The 17154-nt window shown below is 37.8% G+C and overlaps 2 protein-coding genes across 3 annotated transcripts in view; one reads left to right on the top strand and one right to left on the bottom strand.

Annotated features, from left to right (window-relative positions):
• Nucleotides 1-6694, top strand: LOC124169185 (nascent polypeptide-associated complex subunit alpha). 2 transcript variants are annotated; one of them, XM_046547699.1, is made up of 7 exons: nt 1-110; nt 373-532; nt 2498-2602; nt 2833-2952; nt 3413-3511; nt 5651-5812; nt 6105-6694. In XM_046547699.1, the coding sequence occupies exons 2-7, from the start codon at nt 392-394 to the stop codon at nt 6117-6119; spliced, it is 642 nt and encodes a 213-aa protein (XP_046403655.1). In that variant the 5' UTR covers nt 1-110; nt 373-391; the 3' UTR covers nt 6120-6694. The 2 variants fall into 2 exon arrangements, with proteins under 2 accessions (XP_046403655.1, XP_046403656.1); XM_046547700.1 differs by having other exon boundaries at nt 20-110; nt 376-532.
• A 4868-nt stretch (nt 6695-11562) lies between these two features.
• Nucleotides 11563-17154, bottom strand: part of LOC124169061 (nuclear localization sequence-binding protein-like) — a 28646-nt gene continuing 23054 nt past the window's right edge. The window contains exons 4-6 of the mRNA XM_046547535.1: nt 15230-15899; nt 14994-15129; nt 11563-12187 (exon numbers count right to left, since the gene is read on the bottom strand). Coding sequence (XP_046403491.1) covers nt 11795-12187; nt 14994-15129; nt 15230-15899 — 1199 coding nt within the window. The 3' untranslated portion in view covers nt 11563-11794. The remainder of the gene's footprint in view (nt 12188-14993; nt 15130-15229; nt 15900-17154) is intronic.

Below are 17154 nucleotides of genomic sequence, written 5' to 3'. Positions count from 1 at the left end.
CCTATTGGTCAACAAGAATTTTCGTACGTGAAAATTTACTGCGCCACCTGATTCAGCCATCTTGAGAGTTTTCCGCACGGGAAAGAACAATCCTTGAAAGTGGCTGAAAGGTATCCCTTTGATTACAAATCCATCACAAGTATATTTTATTTTAAGATTAGTTGCGTGTGTCGTAAAATGGTTTTATGATATTTTTGTGGTATTATTTTCTTATTCGCCCATCTCCACACGTGTGTTCATCATTTGCCTCTATTTATGTATTTTTCGTTGACTCACGTTATATTCTCTTTCGTACACCTGTTGAAAACTTTTGCGCAAGACATTTATTGTCTCGTCTTGAACTTACCACGAAATTTTCTCCTATATTCGTAGTAGCAGCAGCAGTTCCAAAATGCCGGAATTGACGGAATTGGATAAGGCTACGGCATCGATCACAGAAAGGCGGGAAGCATCTGGATCCGGCACAGATTCAGACTCTGACGATACTATTCCAGAGTTAGAGGATGCACCACAGACACAGGGCCAGTTCCCCGTGAGTATAATCACCCTTAAAACCCTTACTGTCAGCCCTCATTGAAATGTGATCGTGTTCTCTTTGGTCCAGTTTCCCCAATTTGAGCCTCTCAGAGAACTGCAATCCCTTTCGGAAAATGCGTCAGCATTTCAGCTTGAGAGGCTATTTCTTGATTTTGTGTTCGAAATTTTGGGGCCGAGCAGTCTCTCAACTTGTCGGCCGTCATGTATATTATTGATATGTATGTATTGGTCGTAAATCGTTGTGTTTTGGCAGCCGAATTGGATGCCATGATTCGAAAAGTGACAGTGTAATGTGTGATAGGAGCAGGCTCATATTTCCTCGGTTAGATACACACCATTTTCTGAACTAATGTTACAGAAAAAAAGTACTTGTCAACCAACCAAATTATTTTCTTCTCATATTATACAGACTTGACTGTTTAAAATATACCAATATCGTAATTCATGAAAAACCCATTAACCTAGTTACGACTCGTACTATTTTAAACTCTATTTGAAAGTTATGTTAACTACCTATATCGATATCGGTAAGATATTTCTATATTGAAGCCGCTTACACTTGTATTGATTGCATGGGCTGAATTTGAACGTGATGATAGTGCGTAACTGGATCATTACCTGCGGGCCACCCCTTAGGTTGTTGACAGCAGGCGAGTTGTCACCGATTCTGGTTTTGGAATGCATTTATTATCCATTACGAAAAATAGATGAATTATAATTTATCAGTAGTGGTCTTATTTCTGCTGCTGAATGAGGATTTATCAGTACTTTCGTACATGGTTTTTTTTGGGACTACTAAGAGGATGATTATTTTTTGGGACTACTAAGAGGATGATTATTTTTTATTGGGCTCATTATAATCGTTTTCATTGTTCTAGAAATGTTTCTTTTATGCTAACCGTGAGAATGCAGTATGATTTATGTGTGGGAGGTCTTCAATTGAGTATCCTCAAGAATGTCCTTCTTTTAAGGACACATCTTGCTCAGTGGGAAGGATGTGTAAGAATTAGTTGGGAGTAGAGTAGTGAGACTGTATGTGCTTTGGAGTAAATCAGTAACTCTTACTGGGTCGAGGTAACAGGAAATGTACTGTTATGAGAAAATAGTAGCAAAGTGGATGCTGTTATTCCTTCGGTGAGTCACTCATGTTGGTGTGTGTGTAACATCACCAGAACTCAAACAAATGTGTTTCTACATGCTGATGGTTGTCTGAGTATATGACTCAATGGGAAACAAGTTCAAACACAAGTATGCCTCCAAAACCTTGGATAAATGTTAATTTTATGGTCATTTTGCAATAATGTTGACGTTGATGTTTTTGTTACGTCTTTGGCATCCTCACTGCTTAAATGTTCAAAATGCTCGATTGTTTTTCTGCCAACACCCTAGAGGTGGTTCGTAGGGTATTGTGTAGATGTTGACAGTCTTCCTGACTTTTTTTTTAAGTATCCTTCCAAAGCATGTCGCCAAGTGTACCAATTTTAATAAAGTTACCAATTATATACCATATTTAAAAAAATATGCTCCATTGATTTAGGGAACTTGAAGTGTTCAGTTTTAATACTTAATGTGCCAACCATCCCTTAATCATATAACCACCTTTGATATTTCTTTTGCATCTAATTTCGTGGATTGCGGTGTGGCCTTAACTTTAAATACATTTTCTATCCTTGAAAGTGGTGCAGCCGTGCCACCTGAAGATATGAGACTTGTTTCAATTGAGATTTAATGCTCGGGAGCTTTCAAAGTTCCACAACTTCAATTTCCAACAGTATAAGGCCTTTAATCTCATGTGTCACCTTAGGAATCCCAGACATAGCTTCTTGTTGTTGAATCGTCTTGCTTTGGCCTCCATTAAGTCTAGGAATAAGAAGTAGGCAGTGAAATTATGGTTAAGAAAATGTGTCCATATCTTACTGTTAGTGTGGAGTAAATGAATGCGTATTAAAATTACTTGCAGGTGGCGGCAGCTGCTGGCTTGCCTGAGGACATGGTCAGCAAGGCGAAGCAAAGCAGAGGAGAGAAGAAAGCTCGTAAAATCATGTCAAAATTGGGACTTAAGCCGGTAATTCTCTAGTTTGATCCATTTTTTAGTCTTGTATCAGGTGGTAGTAAGCATCTTTCAACTTTTTAGAGTTATTCATTTTTAATTATGTAATTACAATAGTGACTGTCGGTTATTTTCAATCAAGAATTTTATAAAATTGAGTTAACTGTAGCATTGTATGCTCATATTATCCCAATTTTAATTTTGAATTAATGAAATTTGAAGTTGGAATCCATTTCTCTTTTCAGGTACAAGGGGTCAGTCGTGTAACTATTCGAAAATCTAAAAATATCTTATTTGTCATCAACAAACCTGATGTATACAAGAACCCTGCGTCTGATACCTATATCGTATTTGGTGAAGCCAAGGTAAGTGCTCATTACGGAATACCTCATTTGTTATTTTTTATTTACTATGGTTGATATCACCTCCTGAAATTCTTGAATTTTCTGCTTCCACTTCTTGGTTGTATTCCAGAATGTTAAATTTCCACTGAAATGGGGTTATTCTTGTGAATGTAAATTTATTTGCATTCATTTTATATGCCTCCTTGATTGTGATTAGATTTGACTAATTCATTGTACGAATTTTTTTAGATAACAAATCAACCTGTGTGTGTGCGTTACCTCTTTTGGTTACTCAAGAGGATTGATTAGGTTTTATCTTCCAGAAGCTTGCCTTTCAATATATGCTAAATCTTAAATTTCATGCACATTCATATGTATGTAAGACTTAAATTATAGAGAATGAGGTGCTTTTAAGCTGATTTTGGGGATGGTTTCTATGCATTTCTCTTGTGTAATAGTTCTTTTGTCTTCCTTAATTTAGATTGAAGACTTGAGTCAACAGGCACAGGTGGCCGCAGCTGAGAAATTCAAGGCTCCTGATGCAATGACACAAGTTGTTGAGGCTGGAGGAAGTATAACTGTAAGTACAGTAGACTCTCGTTAATACAAACAACGTTGTTACGAAGTTCTCGTTATTACGAAGCAAATCGTTGGTCCCGTCGAAAAGGCCTATCCAAGCTATAGTAAAAGAAACGTTATAACGAAATTTTCGTTTTTACGAAATTACGAACCCAACTCCCGGTCCCGGCGGTTACAATATGAACTTTATTACGAAGTTCCACGCACAAGTCACGGCATTTAGGTGGATATTCACTACACTTAAGTTTTAATAATCGCGCCACGTTTAAGTTCTTCTCGTGTACTGTGCCAGAGAGCGTCAATTATGGTTCTTTATTCAGTTTATACGCTACATTATATAACAAGCTTCATTCCTGTGAAGTCATAGTGACCCACTCATAACCGTTAGTAAATTGGTTGTACAGTCAATCCTCTTCCTATGCACATTCAATTTACGAATTTTCAGAGATACGATCATTCAAAATTTTCAAATTTCGAATTTAGCCGATACTACGCGGTGTGGCGCTGGGAAACTCTCACTGTGATCACAATCTGAATAAGGTATCATTTAAGGTGAATTTAGGAACTGTTCAGCGTTTCGCCCGTTCTTCGTCATCGTGGGGAGCTATTTTTTCGGCTCCGAATGCATCGCAGACCCCGCTAGATCAGTTCGCCACAATCGTGAGTTAGCGCATACGTGTAATGCAGTGTTGTATTCCGCAGGATAACAGTACTCATCGATAACTTGCGTACAATCCGGCTGGCGAGGGTTGTCTGATTACGGCACAATAAGAGGGGCGGATAATCCTGCGCCAGCACGGTTTAAAGCCAATCGCTGTCCCCCAAGCGCACCTCACACCCTCGCCTAGTCATACAACGTTGTCAAATGCATAAACGAGCACCGAAATAAGCCTGATCTACCAAAATAAGCCCATTCTTCGAATCACAAGAACAAGTGATTATTCCTCTAGGTACTTCACGCTCGTTTTTCTTCACGGAACAATTTGTAAGCGTTTCCCTTTCTTACCTGGCAGCCTTGCTCCCTACCCAGACCTAGACCATTTTGTCTGTTATTGGACAAATCTCGGTGGCCGGACGGTAATTTTACCAACCTAGGAACAAGGTCTTGGGACGCATCTAGTATGAATATCGGAGTTCATGTATTCGGGAAGATATCAACCCTCGATTGCGTCATGGCGTAGTCTTCTGTTGAAAAACTGAAACGAATTTTCCTGTTAGTATATATTCCCGCGTAATTTAATCGCGTTTATAATACACTATTTTTTTCGACGATTCCTATAAGAAACGTTCTTACGAACTTCGTTATTACGAACCTCCGGTTTTTCGGTCCCGTGAGCTTCGTAATAACGAGAGTCTACTGTATACTTTTTTATTTTTATGCTTTTTTATTTATAGTGCTTCCGTGGGTAATGTCTGTGATGGGCAAGGTTGACAGCTTTTCACTCTCCCTTCCCTTAGTAGGCTAATTTTTCACGTACGTATCTTCTTGGGAGAAGTTGCTTGTCCCCCACCAAAAGGAGAGGCTATTGTAAATCCTGGCTATGACCATGGTCACTTAAAAATTTTGTTTGACACTGTTCAGGCAGTGTTGCAAAAGTTAATAAATTCTGTGGGTATAAAATTTTCCATTTCACATTCGTAGTAAGATGACTGAATCTTTGAGGCATTTTGGGAAGTAAATTACATTGCATTTTTTAATGATTTAGAATGTCTTTGTGTCCCCTGAGAAGGGTGGAAGTGTTTTTTTTTGGTTGGGTGATTGATTTATCCTTCGAGTGTTCTTTATGGTGATGGTGGAATGTGATGACATTATGGTGAAAATGAAAGACCTGATATTTTTTGGTTTGCATATTGACCTTGTTATGGTTGATTGTGATTTCAATATTTTTCTCTTTGCGGAGAGTCTAAATTTCTTTGCCTCAAACCTCTCTATAATGCTTTCTTTGGTCTGGATTCCTTGAAATGCACTAGAAAATAATGGGCTGAGTATGCTTAGATTTTTTATGTCCATGGAAGAACGTTTTTTTCAGCCATCATTTGCACAGGCCGGATTGCAAACACACTTGTTTTTATTGCTGTTATTCTGTAAAGTATCTTCTATTCAGAAACCTGTATTGTTTAACTTTTAATCTCATTACAGACTCCAGCTACAATCCAGGAAGAGAGTGAAGAAGAGGATGTTGACGAGAGTGGAATTGAGGACAAGGATGTGGACCTGGTCATGTCACAGGCTAATGTCAGTAGGGCTAAAGCTGTCAAGGCCCTCAAGAATAACCAAAATGATATCGTCAATGCAATAATGGCAAGTTAACCTGTTAATTTTAACTATTGTTGGAAGTTCCTATGAATACTTCTGAGAGACATGGCAAATTTCTTTGTATTTCCTATTTCACACAACATTTTTGCCAGCATCTTCAGTATACTATTGGTTGCGGCAGGGGTTCTATTACCTGAAAGTGTATGCTGTTATGTCGGGGAAATATGAATTACTGTATATGAGGAAATACGTAGGAATTGTCTGTCCCTATATTAATTATTGACTGCTTTTTTATCCGTATTAGCTATTTTAACTTTGATTTCTCTCTACTTTTCAGGAGTTAACTATGTGATTGCTGTTTGGACTGTCTCACCATAGGTTTCATCATTACAGATTTTCCATCTTCATTTGAACTCCACAGCTGGTGCATCAAGAATATTCTTGATGATCACCTTCATCCAAATTGGCCATTCACATTTTCCTTAGGCTCTTCTGATTTTTGTATGTTCTTGTCCAAGTTTAACTTTTTGAAGGGTAGGGTATGTTGCCACCAATGTACATAAAAATGAGTAGTCCTGGCCATGTAATTGATAATGTTTGAAGTAACTGCATTTTGCTTTTTCTGCGAGTGAATTTTTGTGAGGGTAAGCTTGTGCTTGTACCTTCCTTGTTTTTTGTGACCAAATCATACCAAAAACCATCTGTATAAGTTTAATTATAAAAGCTGAAAACTTTTCAAATATACAAGTTTTATTGTTGCTGAATTTCCCTGTTCATTCTGGATTTCATGAAAGATTGATGAACAAATGAATTCCACCCACTGTCATGGGATAAACATCACTTCTGTATACCGAATGACTGTTTGAATGATTCGAAAAGTATTCTAGGATGCTGGTCATTATTAAATTAAAGATCTGTTTTAATTTATGTTTTGATACTCATTTGCTTCCATTCAACAGCTGTCTGTTATCATAGTAATATACTTACTATTCAAATTTTGTTGATAAAATCTCAGAAAAATTTGTCCATTGAAAGTACTGTGAACTGCTGATAATTCTGGCATGGCTTATCCGTGCACGAGTTTCACCATCCTTCGAAGTATATATTAAGACAATGGCTTTTCATGCAAGGACACTTGAGGCCTATTATTTCCATTTGAATTCCCTTCATCAAACATAATTATCGTCATTTTTTGCCAGCAATGATTGCTTCTAGTTAACCTGAATGTTAGCTGTCGTGTTGCAGAAGACACTAAGCGGCGGACAAAAACTCATTCAGCCCTTTAAGTAATAGAGAAAAAGTATGTACATAACTAATATTATGTTGTGTGATTACTTAAACCATGACCACTGTAAGATACAAATGTGAAAACATGGATTGTCTTTTCTGATTATTGAGCCACTTATCTCCATGATTAGCCTGGACAATGCAGTGGCGAATACAGCAGGGGGGTGCAAAGTATACCTTGAGTAACCTTTATATTTATCGTAATAAAAAGAAAGTCTCATTCAAAATTTAAGAAGGTGTAATTAAAGTGATTATCTAAAAATACAATGCCATCTTATGATAAAAAAAAAGTTAAAATTGTGGTTCTGCAATATGGGTGGCCCCTCAAGGGTGGGGGGGGGGGTGCACACCCCCTGTGCCCCCATCTGTATCCGCCAATGGGATATTGGAGTTAACTGTGTTGTTGAATGGAATGGCATTGGATTCCTAAATCCCCGAGGATGATGGAAGAATCACTAATCTAAATATTGGAAGGAGATAGGGAAAATCTGAACCTGTCTGAACCTGAGATATCATCACGCCTTGCCTTCTAACCCCTACCTTGGAAATAGGTAGGGGCCATAATTTTAGGAAGATGGAAAAGGTTGTACTCTTTAATCCTTTCGTTGCTGAGAGTGTACCTGGTACGTTTGCACGGTAGGCTGCTGTTAATGTCCCTTTTATTCCTCCCTGCTATATGTGCTCAGCACTTTGCTGAATGTGATGAGTAGGTTTCGGGAGAGTGAGCAGCAGCAAAAGGGTTAAGGCTTGCTGTTAAATGCAAGTTTTTATTTAATTTCTTCAAACAATCTTTAAAATCATACATGAACATCATAAAGTCGATTGTTTACCTGTCCTTTCCGAGAGGTATTGCATACTTTTGAGTTGCTGTAGAAAGTAATGCACCACCCCCCCAAAGCATGACCTAAATCCGCCCCTGAGTGGGTGGACGTCATTCCTACCTTTTATGTATATGTGTAGATTTGGAGAGTCCAGAGGAGAATCTTGGGCATCCCTTAAGAATTGCTGTTGATGAAAGTTTGGTGCACAGTAGCGGGACGGTTAGTTTCATGTACTAGGACAATTCTATACCAGCAATCCTAATTGCCTTTCCAACTTACACGCTGCAGTTTAGTGAAGTACATTAAATACTTCCTTATATCATGTAGCTCTGCTGTTGAATTATTCTCTATCTTAAATATATTTACTGATTTTTCATAGTAACAACATGTTCGAAATAGCATGAACTAACGAATTATGACCATATCTAAAAATTGAGCCCTTTAAATGCACCGAAAGTTCCCTTGAACAAATTTGCAAGTCAGGCAGAATAGGCTGATAAGCCCTGGCTGCTGTAACTAATGCTTGGAGAAAACACTATAAGCTCACGATAGCCTTGGGAATGGCAAAGCCCAAAATGGCATCATTTAATTCAGAGGTCCATAACTGTGAAGTAAATGATGCTATGCAGAGAGAATAGATAAATTATGATTTATCACCTGCACCAATCTGTTCTCGTAATACCTGGGTTGCTAGGAATCCATTTTATCCACAAGTCAATGAAATTAAAAAAATGTCTCTTTTACAAAAATACACTTTTTAGTGAAACATTTAAGAAATTGAGTCTGTGAATGGATAGGCCAACCAAGGAAGGCGAGGTCTGCTGGATTGCTTTGGAAAAATTCCCACTTGTTTACAAGTTAAGTGGGTAAAAAATCAATAAAGGGTATGGCACTTAAGACTATTATTATATTGTCTTAAATGCACTTGACTGTAATTGGGCTGCAACAGAAAAAAACAACTGAATTTTGCATTGGCTGGTTGGTCAGGTGGTTGCTATACAATACAGATAAATATAGCCCTCACTAACTATTCTATGTCTGGTGGTAGTCACTGTCTTAGAGTAATGCTCCTAACCCTTTCGCTGCTGCTCAATCTCTGAAAACCTACCCCTCACATGCGGCGAAACTGCCGAGCGCATGGCAGGGAAGAAGATAAGGTACGTTCACAGCAGTGAAAGGGTTAAAGAAGCAGTAAAAAGTCATGTGCTAAGTTCCAAAGGTAGACATAGGCAAATTAAAAAAATGAGAACCTGATGCCAATTGCTGTAAACATACATACATTAGATGGCCCTTCTCATTTTTGATTAAAATAAGGCAGTTTTCTTATATTAGTAACCTTACCCCTATAGTTCTATGAGTAATTCTTCCACATTGATCCCTTTTCCTGGACAATATTTTGTCTAAGTTCTAGTCGTTTTCCTCAGGTCCACTGAAGTGCCGATGCTGGATTAAGTCTCCAATATATACACACCTAGTGTGTATGGATCAATGTGGAAGGAAACCAGGAAGAATCACCTAATCACCAGCATGAAATAAATACATACAGCAAATTTCACCCACCAGTTACCAATCTTACCTGAATACGTGGCCTGCGATGACCACAGAACATCACAATTAAAATATCACGATGCAGAAATCACAAAGATTACAGAAGAAGATCCTAGAAGTTGGCCTCCATATGCAGTGAACTACCATGCATTTAACCCTTCAAAGACAGAACTAACTTACCAATTGATTATTATCATATTTTTGCATGTACTATTTACTTCACAACTAATTAAGAGATACTATGATAGAAAACCCAAACAAAAATTTGTAAATGCATTTTCAAGCATGTTCCCAAATGGCAACATACCACAAAATTTTGCTATTGCTTGAAAAATAAATATTGACCAAAAAACTAAGTTTAACAATGATATAGGTTTTGATCTTTTGAATAAATGAGCATCTGTTACTGGAGAGTAGGGAAAAATACCAAATAAACCGCATGCTCACTATAGAGGTGATGAAAATAATTTTGAAAAAGTATAAATAACGACCTATGTATACACAAGTCATACGATTCACTTTAAAAAATACTGCTATACTTTATTCACTTAACAGAAGGCATGATAGTTCACAGATACGAAATATACTTTTATAAATCTGTTCCCAAATAGGAACATTGGATTAAACGGTGCAAGAGGTTTACGTAAGTACTCACTGATAGGCTCAGTAATCTGAATTTCACTAAGAAATAAGGTATGTACAATAATTGGCTATAACCCAAAGATATACATACATACTCCTGATGAAATGATCCAATTTATTTACTTTTCAATGTTATTATAGCAATTGCAAACACTTCTGCACTAAACTGTAAAACTGTGGATCGTTCAATATTCACCACAGCACTGTGGACGTATGCATAACATTAAAAAGCTACTGACATCAACCACTCATTTGATAGAATGGGTCCTACTCTAAGCAGTGCCTGTAATACTTCTGTTCCCCGAAGTGCATCAGAAGCCTAGGAAAATAACTATTGTAATCCACCAAAGCAACTAAACTTACTATATGAACTCAGTTGATTAACTTCTTCAAAACAGTCAAAAGCCATGGCAGACTTCATTCCTCCATCAGCCTACGTTGAAGAGTGATCAGCATTACGCTGATTAGTCATGGGACAGATTTTCTCACGAAAAACCTCTTCACTTTAAATTGGACAAAAGCAAAAAAAAACTAATCTCAGACTTGGAACACTAAATAAGAGACGCACCTTTAAAGTGTTTTCTTCTCCTCTAAAAAGAAGCTCAACCCAAAATTCACAATCTATTTGATGTCATAGAAATTGAAAATGTTTATTGGGTAATAGTTGTAGCCTAGTTTTCTGCTGAGAAAAAGCTCATCAATGGCAACAACCAGCGTTCAAGTTGTAACAATTCTTCAAAACAGTCAAAAGCCATGGCAGACTTCATTCCTCCATCAGCCTACGTTGAAGAGTGATCAGCATTACGCTGATTAGTCATGGGACAGATTTTCTCACGAAAAACCTCTTCACTTTAAATTGGACAAAAGCAAAAAAAAACTAATCTCAGACTTGGAACACTAAATAAGAGACGCACCTTTAAAGTGTTTTCTTCTCCTCTAAAAAGAAGCTCAACCCAAAATTCACAATCTATTTGATGTCATAGAAATTGAAAATGTTTATTGGGTAATAGTTTAGCCTAGTTTTCTGCTGAGAAAAAGCTCATCAATGGCAACAACCAGCGTTCAAGTTGTAACACAACATTGTTGCTAACAAATACCATTCGCTATCTTCACCAAATGTCACGCCGTGTTGATATGAAGGAGGGTTGATTGTAATAGGCACTTCATACCCAAATTAGTAAGCTGCTCTCCCCAAACTTAAAGAGGTCATCCTAAAGTAGTCTACTTATTTAACAATTACCTTAAAAATATTGAAATGTCAAACTTTCATACATAATTAAGGGAGACAAAAGAATAAAAGCATTAAAAAACCTATGCATGGAACAAAGAAAGGCCATCAGGACATCTCGAATGACTGGCATGCAGCCACGCAATTTCTAAAAGAAAAAAATTACAGTACATACTATCTACATTCCCAGTTTAACCCAGCCATGGATTTTCATTAAAACACAAGAGGGAAAGGAAGTTATACTTAAGCTAAGAATAAAACACCCTAGGTTTTCAGCACCACCCTCTCCTCTGTAATTTCTTTCACATTGACAAAAGTTTCCACTCAGTTTATAAAACATTTGTGACAACAAATAAAAGAATCAATCACAAGTCAACGGCACCATATGTACATGATAAAGATTCAGTATGGTTTCTCTATTATTGTCCAGTATGACTAGGTCATACAATTAAAAACTTTTTTGAGTTTTCAAGAACATGGTTTTTAAAAACTCAGAACCACTCAATCGGAATCGCCAGCTACTTGCTTCTGGCGCCTGTCTCCATCCTTCTTCCATGGTTTCCCACCGCTGCCACCACGGAATTTACCACTGCCACCACCACCTCCAAACTTATCCTCGAAATCCCTGCCCCTTCCTCCCCTCCTATCTCCACGGAATCCTCCCCTGCCACCCCTGTCTCCTCCCCTGAAGCCTCCACCACCCCTGCGGTCTCCGCCACGGAATCCACCTCTGCCCCCCCTGAAACCACCACCTCCTCTCCTATCGCCACCCCTGAATCCACCTCCTCGGCCACCCCTGAACCCTCCCTCACGCCTATCCCCTCCACTGTTGAAGCTCTTCATAATCTTCAGGGATCGGCCTTCCATCTCCTCACCGTCCATTTCCACAGCAGCCTGAAGGAGATAAGAGAAGTTTCATTAACAACATGACCACTTGGGTATACTTCACAGGATGGCCGGTCAATCAAAGCAGAAAAATTCATGCATGATTCCAGGTTTTCCACGGAAATTTTACAAAATTCCAGGTTAATCTTGCATGATTACTGCAATACATATGAATTTAAAACATCCAAAATTACTTAAATACTTTCAAAAAATATCATAAACAGGTATTATTTTATGCTCATTATTTAACATAGGAATACAAGAAATAAAAACTTGACTATTTCATATATTCCTACGATAAAGGATTTCCACATAGTTATGCCCACTACTATTAATTACTTCATTATTTTAATTCTACACTTAATTTATGTCGTCTCACTGTGCACCACAAGACATTCTTCATAATTTTAAGTACTATATAGATAATAAGCGTCGACCTCTGTGGCGGCGGGGATAAGTCCTTGCCTACCATACCAAAGGTCGTGGGTTTGAGTCCTGCCTGGATAGGTTGCCCCTGCCAGGACATGAGTATATGTGATGGTGTGTTGTTGATTGTTTTAACTCCTGATATAAAGGCTACATCGTGTTGTTTTCGAGAGTAATATAGATAATATGCTTTCATAATGCACAATTTAAAATAAAATCAATATATGTATTGTTAGCCTATATTGACATAAAATAACCAGAAAATGGGTGTTGAACTGGCCAACTTTTATGAGAAATGAATTTGAAATAAAAGATATTGAAATTCAGTCTGAAAAAGAATTCATTAATGATTTTGGGGAAAAATATTCACGCATAATTCATGATTCTCCCGATCACTGGACACACTGATTTCATTTCACTTATTCTATTTTCAACCCAATGAAGATGATGCTAAAAACCCATTAATAATGCACGTATTACACTTGAGAAACTTGATCTTTTTTTTTGCAATTTTCCTCAGATTTTTCAACTGACTATGAACCCTGAGAGTACACAAAGGAAATGTTACACTCATTGATATTTAGAAGTTGCTTCATGAAAGGCCTTGTAACCTGATCCATAAAACACATGAGTTAGTGTAAATGCATATATAATCATGGTAGACCAGGATAAAGCATAGGATAATATACAAGATAAGGATCTATGCATACCACAAGGCAAATTTCAATTTTCAGCACATGAATCCATTGGGTGGTTACACCGAGACTTTTGCATTTAAGCACTAACCAATTACCTCCTATGTGTTACTGGGTCTGAACATCACATAACAGACCAACTATGAAAAAAATGCTTAACCATTTGGAGTTAGCATCCAGAATCAAGAATATCCACATTTGTAGTAGCTTAGATCATAACATCAAGGTAAAAATATTGAACATGATTAATGAATATTTGATGAGATTTGTTCAGTCCTGCCAGAACCTCATTATTCAAAGATTTCTGTCAACTTGAAGTAAAACAGCAATTGAACAAATTGGCTATTCATACATTAAGAATTTACTATATCCGGATTCTGTAATTGCAGATATGTCTTTTCCAAATGCCACACATCCATGAGTTCTCATGTGGTGAATGCATCTAAAATCATTAGTTGAGAACTTGAGAAAAAGCACAACCACCATACTCACTAAAATAAATTTAGAAAACCGTACTAATTTTATCGACACATTTCCAAAGCTGATACCCAGATCAGCACAATAATGACATTTATTGGGATTTTTAAAGAGAGATAACCACTTGGGGAAGTAGAAAGGCTAGGCTTCAGGTGGTAAGTAGAGGCTGGAAAAGACTCACAGGGTATGATTTATCATAAGATTCAAAATTTCCTCCCGAGATGGATTTACGCAATAAATCACCTATTAAAGGACACCTAACACCAGAAAATTCCCACCTTACTACTATTCCACATTCCACAAGACTCAGACAGCCTTGAATCATCATCCGTCCACTTCCAAGGCTATTTTACAGATAACTACATTATTCAGGCTCGATACTGCTACCTTTGACAAATTCTTGCCTAAATGGAGTAAAAGAAATTCTGACAGGAAAGCAAAGACAATGAAAATTCAAATTAAAATTTCCCTACGATACATGGGATGGCAACTTACTGTATACAATTCGCATACTGTGTACAGTTACTGTAATACAATACTTAAATCTAACGTCACTAACTTAATATGACTGATAACTTCAGGATCGACATAGTGAAACCTCTCCATATTGGAAATAAAAGAGAAAATAGTGAACCTGACAAATTAGCCTTTACAGTTTGGGAAACACAAATTACAAGACACAAAGAGTCACAGCTACATAAAAGTATGGTATTAGCAATACCTCCAGACAATCTGAAACCATAATGCAGAAGCACGCTGCTCAGTTGATGAACTGTACAGACAGGAGCAACGGACAATGAGAAAAAAATGAAGATATTCTAAAAGTGAAAATCCCAAGTGATAAACCTAGTAGACTAGACTTGTAAAAGATAAAATATGTTAAGGTAACCTAACAAACTAATTTACCACAGCGGCACTAAACATGAAAAGAATCGAAGACCATAGTGATATTTTACCCCCTACCAAGGAAAAGCGCCGATGAGCGAAGATGCTAACATCAAACAAAATTCATATCCTACACTAACCCGCAGTGTATCGAGAAAAAAATTGCCCAAGCCTTAAGTAATTAATTTATATGGTAATCTCATTCAGGAGTAAATAATAACATTTCATTTCACCAAAATTTCATCCCAGCAATAAAAAAAATTATTTACTTATCGGTCACGCTTCCGAGAGAATAGCATTACTCATTGCGTGCCAAGAATACAATAACTTACCTTAAGGCCTTCTTCATCTTCGAAGCTCACGAAAACGAAGCCACGAGGCCTTCCCGTCTTGCTGTCAACTGGTATCCTGACGCTCTTCACCGTTCCAGCGGCTCCGAAAAACTTCTTCAAATCATCTTGGCTAGCGCTACAACGGAAGAGAAGAATTATGTAAGTCTCGATCTCACGAGGATTATAAAACACGATTTTGAGCAAATAATGTCAAAGAAAAATTATGAACAACAAACCTGTAAGGTATATTGGATACAAATGCGGTATATTCATCCGACCTGTCAGACCTCTCTTCCCTCGTGTCTTGTCTCTTTTGTATTTTTTTCGGTGGGCTCTCGTCCGCATCACTGTCGTCTTCGTCGTCATCATCATTTTCATTGTCTTCCTCTTCATCGCTATCACCTTCCGCGTTAGCTGCCGCTTCTTCAACCTCTTCTTCACTGCCTGAAGCTTCCGCGGCTTCCTTCTCTACGGCCGCTTCCTCCTCATCAGACTCTTCTTCCTCACTTCCTTCTCCCATTTCTTGGTCCTCTTCATCTTCCTCCTCCTCGTTATCATCATCTTCCTCCTCATTGTCGTCGTCATCCTCATCTTCGTCACTATCGCTTCCTTCACTGGACTTCTTCTTCTTGCCCTGTTTGGCTGCACCACTTTTGCCGGCGCCCTTAGCCGCGGCCATGGATTTTGATTTCTTTCCGTCCACCGGTTTATTTTTCATCATCTTCTGTTGTTGCTTAGGGGTGGCAACCATTTGCGCACCTTTCTTATTCTGAGATACATTTGGGGAAGACACTGACTTGTTCATGAGCTCAGCATTTTGTTGCTTCTTCTTCTTTTTGCCTGATTTCTCATCGGACTCGGAACTATTGCGCGCCCGTTTGGTGTTCGATATCGCCATTTTGTCACCTAAAATTGACAGGAAGAATAATTAAAATTCGATCACACACATTAAATTTTGCTCGAAATACCCTTCTGATAAATCCAAACTAATAACAGCAAAGGAAATATTCATAAGTTCACTGAAAACAAAATGACGCGCATCTCGTGGTCCACTATATGACAATTACCAAGCCGGATATACGACAGATATGGGTTTGTTATCTAATAAAAACGACAATTAGTAACACATTCGAGCATATGTAGACATGTAAACACCGAACTTCAAATAATAATACTTACAAGAGTTACTTCTAATAGATCACCACGTGGTTAACTGATCCTTTAGATGGCTGAGCGGGAGTGGGTCGAGCAAAATCAGACGCTGGCCTCGCGACGCGGTTTGAGGCAATTTTTTACCAGTAGGGGCAGCACCAACTAAAAATGCTTCGCTTTTGTTTGACGCGGATTTTTGAATGTGAAAGCATGGGTTTCTTGCTTCGATACCCGAGTTTTGTTTTCATAAGAGTAAACTATAATTAATTTCGCGAGAAAAGTAACGATATAAATTAGCATATAAAAATTATGGTAAGAAATATTATGAAACAAAAAAAAAACAAAATAAATTAAATGTCATTTATCTGAATCCTAAAAGAAAGAGGAAATTTCAAAATTTGGTGGGATGCCAAGGTGTGAGTGATATTCACATACGGGCTACCTTAATTAGCTATGAAACTGAAGACAGCTGGAAGAAAAATATGTTAGTGTAAATCATATACCACAATATCCTACATCAAAATCACTTCATCATGAACAGTTTACCTTCAATAGGTCTCTGGACAAAATTTTAATACCCCTTCAAATATTAACTAAAAATCGTAAAATATGGTAAAATTGCCATTAATGCCTCTTTAACGCACTTACTTCACGCATTTTCTTAAGAATTTACAAAAGAAAAGACCGTAACAGTTCCACAAACACACCCACTTCAAATCGTAATTCCATTGGCCAGCCGGAAAGTGACGTCTGCTCATGCAATCGTGTGGGAAATATCGGTGGCGTTGCACATTGTCGCCAAAGTTCTTGGTTAATTTAAGTAGGGTTTTATTTCTTATATAGCTTTTGGAGGTTTTATCGTAAAAAACAAACGCCCCGGAACCTGGTTTCACCAAGGCTGACTGCAGAAACTTGCCAAAAATTACAACGGCAGCACCCAAGTAACATTGACCGTTGGGCCTCTGTTGGGGAACCGTAGTCACGGTTGGCTCATTGTGGGTGGATATGC

Source organism: Ischnura elegans, chromosome 12, assembly GCF_921293095.1.
Source record: "Ischnura elegans chromosome 12, ioIscEleg1.1, whole genome shotgun sequence".
Classification (NCBI taxonomy): domain Eukaryota; kingdom Metazoa; phylum Arthropoda; class Insecta; order Odonata; family Coenagrionidae; genus Ischnura; species Ischnura elegans.
Note: the sequence above shows the minus strand (reverse complement) of the source record. Positions and strands in the feature narration are given on the sequence as shown.

Coding starts and splice junctions, on each gene's coding strand:
- LOC124169185 (XM_046547699.1), top strand. CDS start 392: ATGCCGGAATTGACGGAATTGGATAAGGCTACGGCATCGATCACAGAA. Junction 2,953..3,412: donor TCGTATTTGGTGAAGCCAAG/GTAAGTGCTCAT, acceptor TCCTTAATTTAG/ATTGAAGACTTGAGTCAACA. Junction 3,512..5,650: donor AGGCTGGAGGAAGTATAACT/GTAAGTACAGTA, acceptor ATCTCATTACAG/ACTCCAGCTACAATCCAGGA.